The 23,042-nt window shown below is 38.9% G+C and overlaps 1 protein-coding gene across 1 annotated transcript in view; it reads left to right on the top strand.

Annotated features, from left to right (window-relative positions):
• The window catches only part of CD96 (CD96 molecule), a 93,589-nt gene that overhangs the window by 61,417 nt on the left and 9,130 nt on the right, over window positions 1–23,042 (top strand). Inside the window, exons 9-10 of the mRNA XM_056109347.1 lie at window positions 11,772–11,840; window positions 12,724–12,795. Of these exons, the coding sequence (XP_055965322.1) occupies window positions 11,772–11,840; window positions 12,724–12,795 (141 nt within the window). The remainder of the gene's footprint in view (window positions 1–11,771; window positions 11,841–12,723; window positions 12,796–23,042) is intronic.

Below are 23,042 nucleotides of genomic sequence, written 5' to 3'. Positions count from 1 at the left end.
ATTTTTTTCAGGATTTTTTTTGAACTTTACTGAATCCTAAAAATTTGCTAAGAGACTATGTTTTAGATACTCACACACAATGGTAAGGGTCCACGCCTCAAATGGTTAAAACATGCTAGGCATGTGAGAGAACCTGCACTCAATCCCTGTCATATCATGGACAATGACAAGTGCTGAGTGTAGCCTTGGTGGTCTTTGAGCACCTGCAAGTGTGGCTTTGGTGACCCCCAGCACAATCAGTCTTAGCACTGTCTCCCCAAATCTAAGCACCAAATGTTTGGTCAACACCACTGGACCAATGATAACACGGGGAGTGGCCACAAGCCCCAAAGAAATCTAGAGGTGGCACCTATTTTTAATATTAAAGTAAGTAAATAAATGTTAAGGGCCTGAGAAATATGAAATGTCAATTACCTTTGACGTTGTTATCATTTCACTATGTGTATATGTATATATACATATACATATACACATTATAGTGCTAGAGCACTATCTTTAATTTGACAGTTTAAATATAGTTTGGAAAATAATAAACAGATTTCCAAAGTGCAGCCAAAGGTTAGGAAGCTTGAAGAAAATTGTGAAGACAAGAAAAAAAAAGAAAAAAAGAATGTTAAAATGGGTGATTTCTTCTTAAAATAGATTAATAAGACCTATTGATAATATTAGGTATGCAAAATGCCTAATAATATAGCTACTCTGTAATATAATATTAGGTATGCAAAATGCCTAATAATATAGCTACTCTGTAATATTTAGACAGCATATATTCTATATACTGTAATGTTTCATTGCTTATTTTTCTCTTTTAATTATTTTTCTGAATATGAACATAAAATTTTGGAATATGGGTAACAAATCAAAGGGAGGAAATAGAGTAAGTAATTTACCAGTCTGACTTTTTCTAAGCTTTGTGTTTATCGTGTGAAATAAAAACAAATAATCTAGCCATCAAATTCAAGTCTAATAATTGAGGAGGGAAATGGACAGTGGAGAGAGATATTTATAAAGCTAGCTTAAAAGATCAAATGTAGCAATTATTTATATCCAACTAATTATATCACCACTGCTCTTCCCTTTGGGTTGGAGTGATAGCATAGCGGGTAGGGCATTTGCCTTGCAAGCAGCCAACTCAGCCGACCCGAGTTCAATTCCTGCGCCCCTCTCAGAGAGCCCGGCAAGCTACCAAGAGTATCTCGTCCACACAGCAAAGCCTGCAAGCTACCCATGACTTATTTGATATAAGCAGTAACAACAAGTCTCACAATGGAGACGTTACTGGGTCCACTCGAGCAAATCGATGAACAACAGGCGGACAGTGCTACAGTGCTCTTCCCATTGCTCACTTTGCTTCCATCAAATCAACCCTTTAACTCTTCCTTCAACATGCCAGCCTTGTTCCCACCACAGGATTTATTTCATTTGTTCCCTCTGCCTAGGTAACTTTCCCCCAGATATCCACTTGTCCAAAGGCCTCATCTCTTAAAAGTTGTTCAAATGTCTTCTCACCGAAGCTTTCTACAGCTACCTTATATAAACCATCGGCCCCTTTTATCTCACTCTGTCACTTGTCCCTGATTTATTGTCTCCATTGCAGATTTAGTAACTGACTTAATCTCACAAGAAAGATAATCTCAAATGAGGACAAAGACTGTGTGTGTTCGTGTGTGTGTGTGAGAGAGGGAGAGAAAGAGAGAAAGAGAGAGAGAGAGAGAGATAGAGACAGAGAGAGAGATATTTGCCTACTGATGTATCTCCAATACTTGAAGAGTGACAAGACATGGTTACTACTAACTAACGTAACATAAGAAAATAGTTTTTGGAAATTTTAAGAAGTACACAGGTGGAGGGGAGATTAACAAAGGAATGGTTTTAGAAAAAGCCAAGCAGAAACATACACACAAATAAAAAGTCATGTAAGCAGGGCTTGAAAGTTGGGCAATCTTGAGGTAAGAAACTTGGAGGTGATAGTGGGAGACTGGAGAGGTCAGAAAGGGCCTTCTCTGCTGGCTGCTGTTGCAGTGTGCTAGTGCTATGATGGAGCTCTTCAGGGGCGAAGTGTTTATGCTGCTGGTGCATGATTAATTGTACTTCATGAAGCCAACTCTGAAAGGTTAACTAGACTCAATGAGGCTACCAGAGTAAAATAAAAATAACTCTTGATATTATACAGATGGGTTCAGTTCTTATTTTGCCAACCACTAGTTCTGGACCAGTTATTTTACTTCTATATTTATATGGTTATTGTATCAAATTTGAAAATCTATGGAAAATGACTATACAGTTTGAGAAAGCGTGCCATGATCATAAAGAATCGAAAAAAATTGAACTCAAAATAAATCATGATATTTACTTGTCACTTTTCAATTCCTTGAAAAAAGTATCCAATGACCAAATCAGTTTTTCTTCTTTTTAATTGATTGTAAATTGGTTTATACTTTTATGTAGGTTAGCTTCACATCTCTTATATGTGCATAATTCTCACCATGCCCACGACCAAAGTTTCATCATCCCATCACTAAAAATAGTTCTCTACTCATTTCTCCTGCTGCTATATTTTGTATTACCATTTCATCTTTTATCCTTCACTTGCCTCTCACTGCAACAGCCAAGCTCTCTCTTTTCATTAGGACACAGTAGGTCATATTAAACACCTCTTAAATTTTACATTGTTTGGAAAATATGTCGGCATTTCTCCCAAATTAACTCACCAAGGTACCTTTAACCTCTCCTTGCCTTTTCAACTTCTCTGGTAGCAAAAGGAACAGTCACTGGGAAGATGGAAACATCCCAGGTTCTGAGATGTGATCTGACCAGAATTTACTACGCCAGAATGTGTTTCTGTCTCTATTCAACATAGATAACTAGAGCTGTCTTCCGTCTTAATTGCATTTCAAGTGATAGTATAAGGCAGTAATTTTTAGTTTTTTAAGAAATTGTTTCACTTAATCACTTAATCACTTAACTTCCCGTTAGTCGTCGATTTGCTCGAGCGGGCGCCAGTAACGTCTCCATTTGTCCCTGTTGCGTGCTAGTGTAGCCCAATGGCATCTCTTCGCTCCGGGAACATGGAGGGCCTCAAACCGATCGTTCATGATCTTGACAAAGAAGTCTGACCATCTGGTAGGTGGGCGGCCACGCGGTCTCTTGACATCCCGTGGAATCCAATCAGTAACAGCTCTAGTCCAACGGTCATCTTTAAATCTCATTACGTGACCAGCCCATCTGATTTTCGACACCTTGGCATATGAGACAGCGTCCCTGATCCTTGATCGTCGACGGATGTCAGAACTCCGGATTCGTTCTCTCATTTGAGTGAAACGTGTTATTCCAAGCATAGCTCTTTCTATTCTTCTTTGGGAGACCTGAATGGCGTTCTCATCTTGTTTGCGTAGGGCCCAGGTCTCTGAGGCATATGTTAATGCAGGAAGAACAGTGGAATCAAAGAGATGTGCCCGGAGCCGGAGGTTCTTCGTCCTCTTAGCTATTTCTTCGACGTTCTTGAAGGCGTTCCAAGCCGCTCTCTTCCTCCTGCGCAGCTCGGGTGCCAGGTCATTTGTCATGTTGACCTCTCGACCTAGGTACACATAGCTGTTGCATTCGGAGATGGTCGTTCCATTGAGAGCGAATGGGGCGTCAGGAACAAGGCTGTTTCTCATAAACATTGTCTTCGTAAGATTCAGCTGTAGTCCTACCTTTCCACACTCACGGTCAAAGTCGGCCAGCATTTGTGCCGCTTGGCTGATGTTTGGTGTTATTAAAACAATGTCATCAGCAAAGCGGAGGTGGTGTAGTTGCCGACCATCTATCTTCACTCCCATTCCTTCCCATTCCAGTCGTCGCATGATGTTCTCGAGGGTGGCACTGAAGAGTTTCGGTGAAATGGTATCACCCTGCCGCACCCCTCTCTTGACATCAACGATCACTTCTTTGTAGAATGGTGAGATCCTGGTAGTGAATCCGCAATACAGCTCACGGAGGATCCTGATGTATTGGGCTTGAATGCCCTGATTGGCTAGGGCTTCAATGACCGCTTCCGTCTCAACAGAATCAAAGGCCTTCTTTAAATCAATGAACGTTAAGCAGAGCGGCATCTTGAACTCCCGAGAAACCTCAATGAGCTTGGTTACCGTGTGGATATGGTCGATGGTGCTGAATCCTTTGCGGAACCCTGCTTGCTCGCATGGTTGTCCTTCATCTAGTGTTCTGCCAATCCTATTCAGGATGACTCGAGTGAACAGCTTGTAGATGACAGACAATAGGCAGATCGGGCGATAGTTGCCAATGTCATGGATGTCTCCCTTCTTGAACAGTAGTACAGTCCTGCTGGTTTTCCATTGGGACGGAACCTTGCATTCAGACAGGTAGCGAGTGAAGAGCCGAGCCAGTGTATTGATGAGTACTGACGGCAGGTTCTTCAGGTGTTCAGGTCTGACCTTGTCTGGGCCGGGTGCTGTTTGCTTCTTTACCAACGAAATGGCGTGTCGGATTTCGGAAGGGAGAACGTTAGGAACGACATACCCATCCTGTGGAATTTGGTATGTCGGCAAGTGGACATGGCTATCGAAGAGATTTGAGTAGAAGTCATGGATAATCTTCTCCATTGCCGTTCTGGAGGATGTGATGGATCCATCAGGACGTCGGAGGGCAGTCATCTTGGTCTTATAGTTGGCGAAGGACAGGCGGGCGTTACGAATACTTTTCCCAGCTTCTGCCGCATCTATCAGTACTTCTGCTCTTCTCTCTTTGAGGTCTTCTTTGATCGCATCTCTGCACTGCTTTGCAAGCTCGAACGTTAGCTTGCGGTTGCCTGAGGCATGCGCCAAACCACGCTGGCGAATTAGCTCAAGAGTTTTCGAAGATAGGCGACTTTTTGTGGCTATCTCTCTCTTGGCGTTCCTCGCACATTCATGGAGGTGCTGAACCAGTCGATCGTATTCCTCGTCAATGTTGTCAACAATGGCATCTTCCCATGTTGCCGCAATAGAACCAAAGAGTTCCCAGTTGGTGGTCATTCTGGGAGTTCTCTTTTTGAACTTTGCAGCCCTTTCTCCCCGCTCTGTGAAGTAGAATTTTGCACGAAGGAGACGGTGGTCCGATCCCGTTCGAAATTTTGGGACAACAGCGACATCAGTCAGGCAAAACCGTCGATTGAATATGATGTGGTCTATTTCGTTGTGGAATCGTCCACCGGGAGACTCCCATGTCCATCGTTTAGATTCTGCCTTCTGGAACTGTGAGTTACCATGAATGGTCTTGGTCGACATGATGAACTCAGACAGTGTCCTTGTCAACACAAACTTGGCCAAGAGCATTGATTCATTCGAATGCCTAACAACCCGAATCGGACGTTTACATTTGAATAGATGTGGCTCACTGCCTGCAGTTTCTATCTTCGTTGTCTACGCACCAACATCTCATTATGATGAAAGAGAAATCGAGAAGTTCTACATGGAGCTAGAGAAGTTCTATAAAGAAGACCACACCTTCTACAAGATCATTGTGGGTGATTTTAATGCCAAGATAGGACCGAGAAGATCAGCTGAAGAACTTCACATCGGGACCCATGGCCTAGAATGGAACGAACAGGGTAAGAAATTGTTTAAAGAGTAGAAATAGAAATGGACTAGGAAGGTTTGCAAAACACCTTGTTGAAAAGTAGGGTACTTTATAATATAAATAAGTATTTTGTATGAAGTGGTGTTTTTTTCTCTAAGCTTCTTCTCTTCTGGAAATACGCTATCATTATGTTTGAACACTTGTAAGACTGAATAATAATAGACATTCAAACTAAAGAAAAATAAACAACCATTAAACAAAGCAGCAAACCTTTATCACTAGGTCAGTCTTACAGAGAGTCACATAGAGAGTGCATCATAATATAGTACGAGCAGTTGAATCCTGAAGTGAGTTTGGCTAAGTGGAAAAGTGTAAACTTAACCTTGAAGCACAAAAGACAAAAAAGCACCCTGTCTTATTTATATGCTAAAGCTTGTGATCAATATGAGTCCTTTAAAAACTTGACTAGGAGGAATATAACTACTTTTTTTTTTAAATGCTCTACTTGATATCCACAGACAGATTCTTCTAATTGTAAAATCCCCAAGTAGGGTCATAACGAGGGATTTCTTCAAAAAATAGCAACAGGGATGGAGCAATAGTACAGCAAGTAGGGAATTTGCTTTGCACAAGGCCAACCCAGGTTCAGTCCCCAGCATCCCATATGATCCCTCAAGCAATACCAAGAGGTAAATCCTGAGTGCAGACCTGAGCATCACCAAGCGTGATCCAAAAGTCAAAAAAACGAACAAACAAAAAAAAAAGGTTAAACGAAAAACCTTGAGAAATAAGCAGTGTCACTTCCACCAGTCTGCCACTGTCAGATCATCTGTTCTGTTGAGGTATGGATGGTCACAGAGCGCAGTTCAACACAGAGAACAAATAAACGTTCTTTTGTGACCTTCTATTAGGACAAGCACTCATATTTCTCAACAATTTACAGAAACAAAGGATTATTTGTAGCCAGTCATTTCCATGTGTGCATTTTATATTTCGTCATGATCCAAAAAATAACCAGAAAGATTTGAAAATAATAACCAAAGAAACTTCTGCAGAGGGGGAAATATAAAGCCATTTCAGTGCGATAAATAAAATTCAAAATCATTCAGATCTGTAGATCCATAAAATCGCTATGAACGAAAAAGTAGTGATCAAGGTTACAGAGGTGAGATTACCAAAGCGAGATTACCAAGGCCCTCCTCTAGAGGGCGCGGTTTAATGCAGCAAGTGATAAACATTCTCCCACTGAAACTTAGCTGACCTCTGTGGGCAGTAATGGGACCCAGGGAAAAGGCCAGTGCTTGGTGCTGTAAAAGTCGTTTGGCTATCGCCAGGAATATGGTCAAATATTCAGATCAATGCAATCTAGCATCAATCTACAAAGATTTCATATTAGTCTTTATGTGCATTTTTTTCTGTCAATGAACAACTATGAAGTGAAAATATTGTCTACTGGAGGGTCAGTGAGGTGAAGAAGTGTGGGTGACACTAGTTGAAGACATTAGTGCCCAGCATAAAGCCCCCAAATGCTGCCGTTCTCTTCATCACCGACAATTAGCTTTTCACTGGTAAATCCTTTTTTAGTTCTGATTTGAACCAGATTGGGGAAAGGAGGATTGTTATTGGGAAAGGGAATTAACCTCCTCAAAAAAAATCAAGGGAAAACAGGGACAATTTATAGAACTCATGGGAGATTGAAGTCTGTTGCTAGAATTTGCTTGTGTCTCAACACCTGAACTAAACTGCAGCTGACCTATTTTATGGTTTCTAAGATTACTTTTTTAGCACTTACCTCATGTCAGGCTCTCTTCTAAGTAGTTTATATGTATGACTCTCAATCTTTGCAATCACCCTACTAGAAAAGTACTGTTATTCACAAATGAGAGCTTTGAAGAAGAGAGAAAGGTTAACAGATTTTCCCTGCCTCATACATTGAACAAAGAACTTAACGAAGGTTCAAATCAGGGAACCTAACTAAAATTCAGGCTTTTGATCATTAAACTAACACTGCTTTTGCAAATCTTTGAGTAGTTTGCCAAGCCATCTCCTAGACTTTGTAGTCAAATTGGTGGGTCTCTGACAATGGCTTCTAAGCAGCTGAAACATGGAAATTTGTTTTCTGGGCAGCATTTGGCTCTTCTGACCCAGAAACTGGCACACATACATTTATGACTTCTGATTTTGACTGACTTGCACCACTTCTGGAAAGCTTCCTTTACACCAGATACTCCAGTTTTCTTCTCTTTTCACCAATTCTACCTTTTTTTCCCCCTGCCATTCCCATATGTGGTAGAACATCTCATATTCCATCTTAAACTCTCTTCTCTTTTCCTTGGACCCAGTTTTCTTGGTATTCTCTATTACTCCAATTATTTTGCAGGTTTTGTTGCTGTTATTACTGTCTATGTAGAGGGAGAGGGAGGGGTTTTCTTAAGCATTGATCAGGGGCCCTGGGGCCACTTTCAATGATTCTTGGTCAACCAAGTAATATAAGGGCCCAAGTACTGTAGCACTGTAGTACTGTCCTCGCGTTGTTCATCAATTTCCTCGAGCAGGCACCAGTAACATCTCCATTGTGAGACTTGTTACTGTTTTGGGCATATTGAATACTCCCGGGAAGCTTGCCAGGCTCTGCCATGCGGGTGGGACACTCTCAGTTGCTTGCTGGGCTCTCTGAGATGGATGGAGGAATCGAACCCGGGTTGGCCGAGTGCAAGGCAAATGCTCTACCCGCTGCGCTACCACTCCAGCCCCAAGTATATAGTGTTGTATGGGTTTTGTAGTTACAGGAACCACTGGATTCATCCCAGTAGTGATTGGGAATACCAGGGATCAAAATAGAGTCAGGCACATGGAAACGGGGTCAGCACATATCCTTACAATTTTACTTTCTCCCTGTTCCTACTCTAATTACTGTCAAAATCTGATGTGTCACAAATATGTTTGCAACAAGTTTCACTCCTAAGATTGAACTCACATCATCAAACCTCTGCTAAAATTTAATGTCTCCCATGCACTCGGTCAATCTCTCCAAAATTAGTTAATCTAAGAACCTTTAGACAACTACTTCTCCTGTTTATTAACTAATGATAGAAGATTCAAAAAGTTGCCCAAACTAGACAATTGGAAATTATTTGTGTTTTTTCTTTCTTTCTTTCTTTCTTTTTTTTTTTTGGTCAATCAGTTGCCAAGTTCTCTTGATTCAATGTTTTAAACCTATTCATTGCTTTTCATTTTTTTCTCTATGGAGTCTAACTCACCACTGACTTACTCTTGGCTTAGAGTCTCTTTCAAGGACAGTCTAGTAACATTTTCTGCATCGAGTTTTGACCATGTGCTATTGCTTCTTCATTATTGTGGTGGTTGTGATTGTGATGCTCTTCAGGAACCACACAAAGCATCAGTGGCGCCAAGGATGATCCCAGGGCCTCCCATACACAACACGTGTCTTGTCACTGAGGTACATCGCTCATTCTTACTTTAAATCCTAATTCTTTGACTTTCCACAGAGTACCTTCAGCATTTAAACTGACCTCAGTACTCTCTTGTCTTTCTAAGCATGTTCACGCTGCTTAGAGTGTTATTATCCAGTTTCATCTTCTTTCCCTCCCGACAACTTGTATAAGTGATCCCCATCCTTTTTCAGACCAACTGTATCCGTCACTACCTCCAAGAAACTTGGCTTGATCTTCCATTTCATTTTTCCATTTTCCTCCTCTGGAATCTCACAGTCCCCCAGTATTTTCTCTACCAAAACACGTGTCGCCTTGCACTGCTGTCATGTTTTTACTATTTGTAAGAGAAGGATAAGGAATGACACTGACAACACACTCCAAAATTCCATTTTGTTCATTTCTATTTCGCAGAGCAAATGTTTCTGAATCCTAAGGAAAGAGTCAATGAAGGCCCTAAACTAGTGATGAGGTGATCTGTTCCACAGCCATTCAAGGACCCAGGATCTGTTACTTTAACTTGTGTCTTCTTCTAAATCATGTTGGATCATATCTGGAAAACACATAGAAAACATCGCAGATCATCCTATGAGAAAGGCTTTATTAGTTAGGCTTTGAAATGACAACCATAACGCCCACTCACATTCCTTGGGGCCAGCCTCAGAACTGGGCCACACCTCTGTAACCACACAGAAGGCCAACTAAGTAGTGCAGCTTATGTGTGCCAGAAAGAAGAGTCGGTTTGGTGATCAGCTGGAAGTCTGTCACACTGGCATTTAGTTTCACTAAGATATATACTCTGTGAAGACAGGAGAATTATTTTTCTCTTCACCCTATTTTAGTACACATGGGGGGAATTCACTAAGTATTTATTATATAGGTGAATATGTGGACATCCTGGGTTTTTAATTTATTTGGGGGCTACACCCAGTCATGCACAGGGGTTAGTCATGGCTCTGTAGTCAAGAATTACTCTTGATGGTGCTCACAAAAACATATGGCATGCTGGCGATCAAACCCAAGTCAGAATGAGCACTGGTGAAGGGATGGGTACTCAGTCATTTTATGACTAAAACATATCTCACAGTGATTCATATATATATATATATATATATATATATATATATATTTAAACCAAGTCAGTTGCATGCAAGGCAAGTGCCCTACCTGTGGTACTATCACTTTGGTTCAAGTATCCTGGCTTTTTTTTTCTTTTTTGTTCATACCCAGCATGCTCAGGACTTACTCTTGACTCTTCTTTCAAGGATCACTCCTGAAAGGCTTAGAGGACATATGGGGTGCCAGGGATCAAACCTAGGTTGGTCATAAACAAGGCAAGTGCCCTACTCACTGTGCATCCTGATCTTAAAACATATTTTCTCCTATGTTCACACTGAATGTTTATTTTAATTTTTCATACATCATCATCTAAAGCAGCCACTAACATCTCATATCTGATTTTAAGGGTGATGTATAGTCTTTGGTATTCAATGTCAAGATTCATCACAAAATAACTGATCATTCTGCATGCTGACTACTTATAGCTACATAAACCACAATGCCAATTTATGTATTCTCCATTATTCATAGATTTGATTATTCCTATTTTCATTTTAAGGTATTTCTTTACCCAGCTTTGAAGGAATCTGGGAGATCATTTGCTACTAGCTAAAGCTTCGGGTGAATGAGTATGTTGGCTGTCAGACTGTAAGAAGGTTGTGAATATAATTTTAACTATGTAATACTTTTAAAAACAATAGAAGTCTAGTTTCTTTTTAATCACTGTAAAAGAAAAAGTTATGTTTCTCTTGAAAAGTAGCTATTTTTAATCATATGATATCCAGAAATAACACAAAATATACTCATTGTTACTAGAAAGCAATTAGCATTGTTACTAGAAAGTTCTAACCAAGAGTGGGGCTCAGAATATACTAGGAATATGCTACATCAAGAAATGAATTCTCTATCCACTCAGGTTGCAACAGGATTCAACATACTTTTACTACCAATTTACCCTTATTTTTATTTTCTAAATACTTCTATATACTATTTACTTCTTGCAATGTTTATTTATGTAGACAAACTTAAAACTGGGGACAAAGAGAGAGAAAAAATATATATGTATACATATGTATATATGTGTGTATTTATATGCACATACATACATAAATGAAAATATTAAAAAAGCAGTTTTGCGAAGAGATATAAACATCTTTTCAAAGGAGTGTGACTTAGCATTATCCTCAATCTTATACCCAGATATATTTTCAAATGAGATTAGGAACAGGTCTTTCTACTTTTTCTGGTGTGAAGTGGAAGGATAGGAGGAAGAAAAGAAGGAGAACAGCAAATATATAAGAATATTTAGTATGTAAAGCATATACCAATGAAAAGTTCACTACATGATCGATTCTATGAGAATGAGAACCTTGTCTTCCCTATTTATGTGAATAGACTCTGGCACACTGCAGACACTGAAGCAATATATTTTGAAAATGTGAATATAATGTACTTGGATTTAAGACAACTTGGTTACTATCAATGAATGATATTGAATAGTGGACATGTAACCTCAAGATTATACCTGAAGGACTCATTTCCATAACTTATAAAATGAAACCATCAGACTATACATTCTCAAGGATTCTTTCCAACTCTAATATGCTATGCTCTGAGTGCTGCCTTTGTTAAGTATAAATACATACTCAAAATATGTGTGTAAATACCTATAACAATTTTGAAAATTTGTTTTCAAATTAGGATTTCCAGATACATCTTCAACAGTCTTTGTAACTGTGAATACATCCAGCCCAACCACCACCCCTCAAAGTAAGTATAGCAAAGCATAGCAAAGCTTTCCTCCTATGATTCAAAAAAAGAAACACACTAAAAATTTACTGCAGCTACAATGCTGTTGAATTTTGTGGACAAGCTTTATTTTGTCATTTAATGTCATATTTTGCTTTTGAGTATCTCTGTGGTGGTTTAATGTGGTGACTATAACTGATGTGACAATCACTATTATTCTAAAAATAAGGACTAGTAATTTATTATACTTTACCTTTCATTTGTCATAAGATTTTAAAGTAATATTAAAATAATCTCGACAATATCCCTAGGGACATGCATCTGTAATAAGAAGAGAAAAAGAAAGTAAACCTTTGGCAAGTTAGTATTTTAAAATTTTAGAAATTAAATAAGCTGGCCCATGTTTCCATGCAGGGAAGCACTGTTTCAGCTTCAGATTTTCCCAAAGTCATAGTCTGAAAATATAGCACATCAGACGAGAGATAGCTCAATAGGCTGAGTGCCTTCTTTTCATATTGGAGTCCCAGGTTCAAAGCCCAGCTCCACATTATCCCCTGGGCAACACTGAATGTGGCCCCAAAACAAAAACAGAACACTAAAAAACTTCAACTTATCATAGTAAATTTAAATTAAAATTTTAGTTTTTGAAAAGGTTGGATTTGGGGATCAGAGAGATAAAACTGTATTATTACAAATAATAGTAATAATACAAATAACGGTAATTTCTTTGCTTGCAATCACTTGGGCTGATCGCTCTGGTTTGATCGCCAGCACTGAATAAGGTCCCTGAGTAACACCAGGGGTCACTCATGAGCATAGGGATGAGACTAGTCCGTGAACACTGCTGGATGGCCCTGAACCCAGAAGAAAACAAAAGGTTGGATTCTAATTTTTTGTCTTTTAGCCAGCAGTTCCAGTGTGACTTTCCAAAACTCCACCGACTCCTGGATCTCCAGAGGGAAAGAGGCTGAAAACTGTAAGTATAATTCAACCCCTTAAGTCATTTACCAAACACATATATTGAATAAAGACATGTTTAGGCCATAACAATACTAGCAAATTAGGTATCAAACACATTTAAAGCACTGTTCTAAGAGCTAGAGATGCATTTATGAATAAACAGAACTAAGTGAGTGAGGGGCTTGAGCAATCGCACAGCAGGTAGGTGTTTGCCTTATATGCCCTTACAACCCAGCCGAACCGAGTTCGATTCCTCCGCCCCTCTCGGAGAGCCCAGCAAGCTACTGGAGAGTATCTCGCCCGCACAGCAAAGCCTGGCAAGCTACCAGTGACGTATTCGATATGCCAAATACCGTAACAGCAAGTCTCACAATGGAGATGTTACTGGGCCCGCTCAAGCAAATCGATGAACAACGGGAGCACAGTGCTACAGTGCAAACAGAAGTGCGAGAGGGATAAATAGTGGTACTTGATATGGGAAAAAAGCAGTGAAGGGAGAGAGTATGAAATAAGAACAGAAATGGGTTGCCTTGATATGTTGGGGATTTTTGTTGTTGTTGTTGTTTGTGTATGTTTGATGTTTGTGCCACAATTAGCTGCACTCCAGGCTTAGTTCTGACTCGGTGCTCAGGAGACCATATTTGGCACCAGGGAGCAAATCTGGGTCAGCTAGATACAAGACCAGCATTTTTTCATTTCATTTCATTTCATTTCATCATCCTGTTATTCGTCGATTGCCTCGAGCAGGCCCCAGTAACGTCTCTTTCATCCTAGCCCTGAGATTATATTCAAGGCTCTTTAGAAGAATGAGACCCATTATTGTTACTGGTATTTGGCCTCATAGAAACTTACATTTTCCTTTGAGACTGATATCAGAAACTAGGGAACAGAATGAGAGAAAACCATTTTAGATAAGAGGAAAATGGAATGAGATGTGATCCAAGACACCTAACATTTTTGAGTAACATAGGTATTTGGTATGCCACGGGGAGTTTGTCAGACTCTGCCCTGTGGGCAGGCTACATTCGATAGCCTGCAAGTTTGTCCAAAGTAGGAATGAAATAATAAGATGTCATAAAAAGATGTCCTGATTCGCAGCCGCGTGGTTCCGGGAGCTGGATTTTATAGTCTCTGAGTCTTGGCCGTTGATGGGATTACACGGCGCCAGGGGGCCAGGTGGTGGGTGTGACCCCCGCCTACTGGAATTTGGAGGATCTGGGTGGAGGATGCTCGACTCCAATCCGAGTAGGCTTGGAGATCTCGGCCCCGGAACCCGCGTGGATTTGTCCCTCTGCCAGTACCTTCATGTGTGCGGAGAGTGGTCTCAGCATGGTGGTGGTCACAAGACCAGCATGTTACCCATAATACTATTGCTCTAAGACCTGGATTCCCAATTTAAATGTGGTGGTCTAAGAGACTGTAAGAAAGTCAGACCTCAGTAATCCTTAACCAACGGAGTTAAAGAGTGAACCTTAATTCTATCTAGAGAAAGAAAATTACGCAGAATATGCATGTCACTGATAGGAATGAAAAGGAAACCCAATGTGAGCCCCAGAAATTATTTTCTGCATTTTGTAAAATAATTATTTTTCCTATTTTAAAATGTATTGATAACTAATGATGTGCAATAGTATTGCTTTTATTGTTTTATGTTTACTTTTTACCACACTCACCAGAGTAAATATCCTCCCACAAATTTTTCCCCCATCCCTTTGGCAGTTCTCAGTTTCATTTTGTTTCTGTGTAGGGGCCACATTTTTGTAGGTGTTTCGATCTTACTCCTGGCTTTATGCCCAGGGATTGCTCCTGGCAGGGTTGGGGAGACCGTTTGTGGCGCAGGGGATTGAATCCCTCCTTAGGCTGTGTACCAGAAAAGCAATTGTCTCCCGCCCTTCAGTCCTCAGTTATGTTTCTCAAGATTTGTTTCAATCTTACTTTCCTTACATTCCTTACTTTGTTTCTTTATACTCCACAAACTAACAAAAAAATGATCTTTTTCCCTCTGACTCACTTCATTTAACATGACATGCCCAGATTCCATCTTTTCTCATAGATGATGTTTGTCTATATCACAATTTCTTTTTGTTTTGTTTTGTTTTGGTGGCCACATCCAGCCATGTTCAAAGGTTACTCCTGGCTCTGTACTTAGGAAGTACACCAAACTTGCTCAGGGACCATATGAGATTTCAGAGCTTGAACCTGGTCAGCTGAGTGCAAGGCAAGTGTCCTACCCATTGTACTTTCTTGACAGCCCCAGTACCACAATTTTTAAATATATTTGGTGGACAACCGGACTCTTCCCAGATCTTGACTATTTAAAGTAGTGCTTTATCTATTCTAAAATAATGCAAGTATTCCAAGTTATACATTTAAATTCTCTCAAAGTCTTTTCTGCACAGAATTTCAGTGGTCTTACTCTTGGGAACTTGTTTTTAGCAAATGAAGTAAGAAAATGGACAAGCTTGTGACTGATCTTTGTAGCATTAAAAAGCTTTTTTTTTTAATCTCATATGATTCTCAAGTCCACACATTTCACAAATGGATGATCTACAATTCTTTACAGACTTCTATCATTAGTCTGGGCATGACCTTCTTTAATGTCACATAACGTATTTCTTTAATAAATATTTAATGACATAACAGATGACTGAACTCAATGCCCAAATACAAGACTGAAAAGGTATAATTAAAAGAGCAGGCTCACAGAGTTCCGCAGATGTTTGAAATTAGTTATATCCAAGAAGATATTTCAGATTACTGCAAAAGGAACAACATAGCCAGCAAGTGGGCCTGAAATCATTTGTTAATTAAAAGTATTAAAATGTACTTCAACCATTCACATTACACAAAAATGTACTCTGTATATTGTATTTGTTCCAAGAGGAAAACATTAAAACTTGTTCTAAGATAAAAGTGGGCCAGAGAAATAATACATGGTTTAGGCACTTGTCTTGCATGCTGTCTACTCCATGCTAAAATCAGCACCATCCCTGGTCACCCAGCCTCCACCAGGAGTGACCCCTGAGCACAGAGGCAGGAATAGGTCCTGAGCACAGTCAGGTGGGACCCCCAAATCTTCAAATGTATATAAATACATATGAAGCACAGAGGCCACACAAAGTGCTTTCTGCCTTCAAAACTGTAAATCTGAAAAGATATTTTTTAAAGGAGTGGAAAGGAGCAATTAATGGTGATAGACATTAGACTATGTGTTTGTCATAATATATGTAGTATGTAGATATTTAATTATAAGTTTGTCTAAAATTACATAACTCTATATGCCTATAAAACTATTTTTAAAGTACCTTATAATTTATACAAATATATTCTTGGTTGGTTAAATATATTTGATAAATAAATGAACACTATGTCTTTCACATTGTCTTCCCCCCCACCTTAAAACGATATTCATCCTCAACCTATCTTTATTATTCTTCCATAAACATAGCTTTATAAATTGTGAGATAAGAAAAATATTCCAAAAACCAACAAACTACTTTTCCTGACAGTAAATGCCCACATTTTTACTTATGCATGGATATGATGATCTTGTTAAACTGTTGCCAGCTTTTAATCCATAATCTTAGAGAAAAACATTTCCTGCAGTAAGTTGTTCTATTTATAATCATTCAGAAAAACACATTAGGATCCAAGTTAACATTGATTGCTCACTCCAAAACTGTTTTTTAAAATATGTTCTTACTTGCTCGGTTGTATAATAAAGTGACATGCAATATTAGATGACACATTTGGCAAAATTCATAACAGCCATTGGTAATAGAATGTTTCTTCTGGTATGTTTATTTTAGTAGATGTATGAAATATTCAGAGGCAGAAAGGAAATGGTAGTGGATAAATTTCTGTTAATTTCTATGGCTATTGCAATTTGCAAACATTCTCCTTGGCATATTTTCTTCTATTTTTATTTGTTTCTTTCTTTTGGTGTGAGAGCCACACCAGAAGTGCTCAAAGTTTTCTCCTGATTCTTCACTCAGGGATCATTCCTGGTAGGGTTTGAGGGCACCAAATGGGGTACTAGGGATTAAACCCTGGTGGGTTATGTGCAAAGTAAACATCCTACTCACTAAACTATCTCTCCAACTCTCTTAAACATTCATTTTCTATACTCCATACATTTCAATGTCACTAGATGATTCTAAACACTTTGCATTTATGCTAAATTATTAAGTATATGATTCAATTTTTTGTCATCGGGAGTGGGCCACACCCAGTGGCTTCAGGAATTACCCCTGGCTCTGTGCTCAAGGGTCACTGCTGGTGTGCTCAGGGACCATATGTGGTGCTACGGCTTGAGCCAGGGTTGGCTACATGTAAGGCAAGTGCCTTATACCATGCACTGTCTCTCCAGCCCTCTTTTGTCAGTTGTTTATCAAATTAAAGAGGTTTTTACTGGAATTTACAAATATTGGAATCTAACCCAGTTTCCAAGCTTATTACTTGGTGGAACATAAACAACTTTAAAATGTGAATAACAAATCTAGTCATCAGATTGCCAAGATATATGAAAGTTAATAACATCCTGAGACAATTTTCATCTTGACACTGAGATGACTGGGTCGTGCCTCAGAAAACTACAGCTTAAGCATGTTTGTTTTCCTGGGTGTTTCTCTTACTGTCTGTATTGGCAAGTGGAGAATAAAGCCACAGTGAAATCAGATGATCAGTTTAAGATAAAACAGCAGGAATATGGAATGAGTCCCATGGTCCCTGTGCCTTCAGCTTGACCATTACCAAAATCAACAACATGCATGTGCATGCGTGTGCATGTGCCGCTTACACATGGGACTCAGAGCTCATACTTCTCATTCATTGGTTTGTCTCAGATTTTTGGGGAACATAATAATAGCATAGTGATCCCTTCTAATCTCCTTAAGCAGAGAGAGTAATGGAATGGCTTAAGTGTACAGATTGAGGATGAAAGGCAGGGAATAGTAATGTCAAGGTTCACAGAAGTTCTGGAGTTGTTCCTGTTTCAGACTAATCATAGTACCTGCAGCCCCTGTTTCTGTTAGTTGGGAAACTGATTCTCTGGCCTCACCACTTGACTTTAAAATTCTAAAATGTTAGGTGTCTTGGATCACATCTCATTCCATTTTCCTCTTATCTAAAATGGTTTTCTCTCATTCTGTTCCCTAGTTTCTGATATCAGTCTCAAAGGAAAATGTAAGTTTCTATGAGGCAAACATTACCCTAATAACAAAAACAGACAGAGACAGCACCAAAAAGGAAAACTATAGATAAATATCTTTGATGAGTATAGATGCAGAGTGCAGAGATCCATAACAAAATAATACCAAATCAAACCTAACAATGCATCAAAAAGATCATATTCCAAAGCCCAGCAGAATTATCTCTCAGAGGTACAACGATGGTTTAATATAAACAAGTAAATCAATGCAATGCACCATATCAATACAAGGAAGAATAAAAATGATATGGTCATATCAATATGTACAGAGAAAGCTTCTGAGAAGTTCCAATGCTTATTCATGATTTTTAAAAATCAATAAAATGAAGATCGAAGGAAATTTCCTCAATATAGTTAAAGAGTTCTGCCATGGACACATAGGTAACATTATACTCAATAATGAAAAACTGAAAACCTTTTGTCTAAGATCATGCACAGGAAAGATTGCCCACTTTCACCACTATCACTCAGTATAGGATTGAAATTTCTTCCCATAGAAATTAGGCCACAAAGAGGCATTGTTCAGATTATAAAAGAGGTCAAATTCTCACTATTTGCAGATGATATGATACTACAGGGCTGGAGCGATAGCACAGTGATCGGGCATTTGCCTTGCACACGGCCAACTTGGCCCACCTGAGTTTGATTCCTCTGCCCCTCTCGGAGAGCTCGGCAAGCTACTGAAAGTATCTCTCCCGCACAGCAAAGCCTGGCAAGCTACCATGACTTATTCCATATGCCAAACACAGTAACAACAAGTCTCACAACAGAGACGTTCCTGGGTCCGCTTGAGCAAATCAGTGAACAATGGGAGGACAGTGCTGCAGTGCTATGATACTATAGTTAGAAAATCAAAAAGATGCCACAAAAAATCTCCTAGAAATAATGATTACTTGTCAAGGCAGGCTACAAAATCAAGACAGAAATCTTTTCTAATCTGACATGCAAACAATGAAATAGGAGAGAGAGAGAGAGAGAGAGAGAGAGAGAGAGAGAGAGAAAGAAATGAATAAACCATCTCTTTTGCAATTGTGCCTCAAAAACTTACCTGGAAATCAACTTAACAAAGGAAGTGAAAAAACTTATATAAAGAAAACTATAAATTACTACCAAAATAAATAAAAGAAGACATAAAGAAATGGAAACACATCCCTTTTTTATGTATTAAAGGATTAATGTTGTCAAAATTACTCTTTGACCTAAGGACTATACAGACTGAATACAGTCCCTATAAAAATACACAAGATATTATTTAAAGAAATAGGCAAATACTGTTGAAAGTTATGTGTAGTGATAGAAAGCCCACAATAACAAAGCAATCCTAGGGAGAAAGAATATGGGAGACTTTTTTTTTCTAAAGTTTAAATTACACTATAAGGCTATAGTAATCAAGACAGCATGGTACTGGAATTAAGACTCTCACACAAATGAAATAGAACTTAGAGGTCAAAGACAGATCTACAGGTAGATGGAAAAGAATAAAAATATATAGAATAGAAGGTCCTGTATAAATAGACATGGTAGAAAGTGCTGGCTTGTGTATGCATGTGACAGGGGTACTGTGACTCACTACATAGCTACAATGATGAAAGAAGGTGGAGTGGAAGACCAAGATCATTGAGGTCCCTATATCCAATCTTAACTTCTCTGTCTATTGTTTGCCATCTGCACTATTGTTCTAGAGAAAACGAGCAAAGACAAAAGAACACGATACCTTAAGATTGGATAACCAAAGCGGGGAAAATATGTACTTTTAAAATTATGTGCCAGGATGCCAGAGAAGTTCATTAGGCATGAAAATAAAAGCTAGAATTATCTGTGGTTTTAGCTATAGAGAAGCTGTCAAACTTCAGATGATCATAGAATTTAATATGACACTAAGTAGATTTTCCTAAAGGAAAAGATTCCCAGCTTGTCATAATATTCTTGACAACTGTAAACTAGTCACAGATGAATATTACAAACACTGTTGCAAGTTAAAGGAAAAGACTGCTGAGTTTGTTCTGCTTTGATCAGAGCAGAGAAATGCCCTTATAAACTGAATTACATAGTTTTCTTATCTAGCGAGCAATAGCGAGAGATGAGTTTAGAGAGATTGTGGAAGTATCGGTTGTTATGCTCAAGGAAAGGTGTAAAAACTTTTTTGGGAAACAACAGCACAGTATTCTACTTTGAGTTGACTACGGCAATATACTAGGAAAGGTAAAAAAGGTAAAGGCCCTCCCGTTGATCGTCGATTTGCTCGAGCGGGCCCAGTAACGTCTCCATTGGAGACTTTGTTGTTACTGTGTCTGGCATATCCAATACTCTCGGTAGCTTGCCGGGCTCTCCGAGAGGGGCGGAGGAATCAAACTCGGGTCGGCCATGTTGGCCGCGTGTAAGGCGAACGCCCTACCCGCTGTGCTACTAGGAAAGCTGCTATATTTCAACATGGTGTTGTTAAGCCTTTATCTGAGGATTTACTGAACTGTCCATTGCTATTTGATCCTTCTGTATTATTGTTTTTGTTTGTTAAGTTTATTGGCTTTCATGTTACTTTTATCATTCAAATGTTAAAGTAGTGGTCATTCACAGATTTTGATGAAATTGTGTTCTCAAAGGATTTAAAGGAGTATTAATTGATACATTTAATTAACATCATGGTATATTTAAAAACTATTATTTCAATTAATGTAAATACTATATCCATATAGTTACTCTTAAAAGATGTTCAAGAAGATTTTAGAATGCAGATGGAGTAGCCAATGTGGAACACATCTGAAAAGTGAATATATAAATGCTTGGGTAAAGTATTTTAGCAAAGATGAATCAATGGAGGTATCCAGGTTTATCATACTGATGATTCTCTAAACAAATGTTTCTCAGGAAGAACTCTCTCCTGTGGAAACAATTAGTTCAAGAACTGCTAACTCTCATCTCACTGATAAGTTTTCATTTTGAATATACGCTTGTTCTTCAAATTTTTATTTTACATTTCTTAATTACTTTTAGACATGTCCCATGCATCAACTAAAAATTCCTTTTCTTTAATTTTGGAAACATAATCACACACTCACACACATGCGCGCGTGCACACAAACACACACACACACATATATTATGCTAAAATAATCTTCAGAAAAAATTATAAAATACCTTCAAAATTTTTCAAAATAAACTTCTGTAGTTTAACTTTTCACACATTTTTGTGGAATTATTTTTATACTTGAAATTTTTCTAGAAGTATTAAAAGAAATTTTATTAAGTGGCCAAATAATTTATATAATTGTAAGTATGGCCATTTTTGTTAATTGGATGGATTATGTTCCTGGACTTACTATCTTCTAAAACTTTGGTTTACTTGCTTGAAAATATTAATCACTTCTATCACTTGTCATCCCATTGCTCATCGAGTTGCCCAAGCAGGCGCCAGTAACGTCTCCATTCGTGTCTGTCGCGTGCTAGTGTAGCCCAATGGCGTCTGCTCGCTGCAGGAACACAAAGAGCACCAAATTGTTTGTTTAGGTCCTTGACAAAGAAGTCTGACCATCTTTTAGCTGGGCATCCAGGTATTCTTTTGACATCCCTTGGAATGACCAGGTGTTCTTTTGACCTCCCATGAAATCCAGTCGGTAATGGCTCTAGTCCAGTGGTCATCTCCAAATCTCATTTTGTGACCTGCCCAATATCAATGCATAAGTCATGTATTACATCCTTTCTTACAAACATTAAAGAGATATGAAACAAAATTAAGTAGATTATATTGGAAAATTAAAACCAAAAGTTACAAACAAACTCTGTTCTTCATGATTTTAGCTAGTCCGGGCATTCTCATAATTTTCTTTAAATAATTGTTGATCTTTAGCGATAAAATTCTTGGCTTAGTTTTTAATCATTAAAACTGTGCATTAAAAATGTTTGGTCTTGGGGGGCTGGAGTGATAGAATAATGGATAGAGCATTTGCCTTGCACGTGACCCACCCTCTTCGATTCCCAGCATCCCATATGGTCTTCCGAAAACCACCAGGAGTAATCCCTTAGTGAATGAGCCAGAAGTAATGCCTGTGCATCTTCAGGTGTCACACACACACACACACACACACACACACACACACACGCGCGCGCGCACACACACAAAGTTTGGTCTAGAGGCTGCAGAGATAATACAGAGATGGGATTCTAAAACAAAATTAATTGATAGATCTATTTTTTAAAAAATACATGTTTTTATCAAGTTTACAGCATTCACTTGAGGAAAGTTTGTCTCTGAATGCAACAGAACTCCTCCAGCACCTAACAAGAGTGCGAATATAAGGATCTAATAACTTACCGTTCCATAGCTGACATTCAGTTTTGTTTTCACAGTTTTTAACACACATGTACAAATTAATTTTCTCTCTCATGCATCTTCAGCCAAAAGTATTTTTGACACTTTTTTCAATAAAGGCACCAGAGCACACCTGCGTTGTTAATGTCACCAATTTTTTTAACAGACTTGGAAGTGGACATTAGTACAGTCAGAATCTACTGGCTAGAGGAACCTCTCATAATTTTTCTATTGCATCTTAATTATCAAAGCCTTCTCTACTGGAGACTCGTACTATAAACTTTCCTTCAACTCATCCATTCAAGGAATATTTGCGAGCATTATAATGTATGTTGCAGAATGATTCTGTGACCTTGCATTAAATATAACTTCAAGGGGCCAGATAGACTGCAACAGGTAAGGTGCCTGCCTTGCATGTGACTTGCCCAGGTTCAATCCCTGGCACACGATCTGGTCCCTTCAGTTCCAACAGGAGTGGTTCCTGAGTACAGAGTTAGGAGCAAGCCCCAAGCACTGCTAACCAAAAAAAATAAATACTAATATAATTTTCCATGTCTGTCTGTCCTCCCGTTGTTCATCGATTTGCTCAAGCGGGCCCAGTAACGTCTCCATTGTGAGACTTCTTGTTACTGTGTTTGGCATATTGAATTCTCTCGGTAGCTTGCCAGGCTCTCCGAGAGGGGTGGAGGAATCGAACCCGGCTCGGCCGGGCTGACTGTGCGCAAGGCAAACGCCCTACCACTGTGCT

Source organism: Sorex fumeus, unplaced genomic scaffold (assembly GCF_029834395.1).
Source record: "Sorex fumeus unplaced genomic scaffold, SorFum_2.1 ptg000265l, whole genome shotgun sequence".
Taxonomy (NCBI): Eukaryota; Metazoa; Chordata; class Mammalia; order Eulipotyphla; family Soricidae; genus Sorex; species Sorex fumeus.
This window is presented reverse-complemented; position numbering and strand designations above follow the sequence as displayed.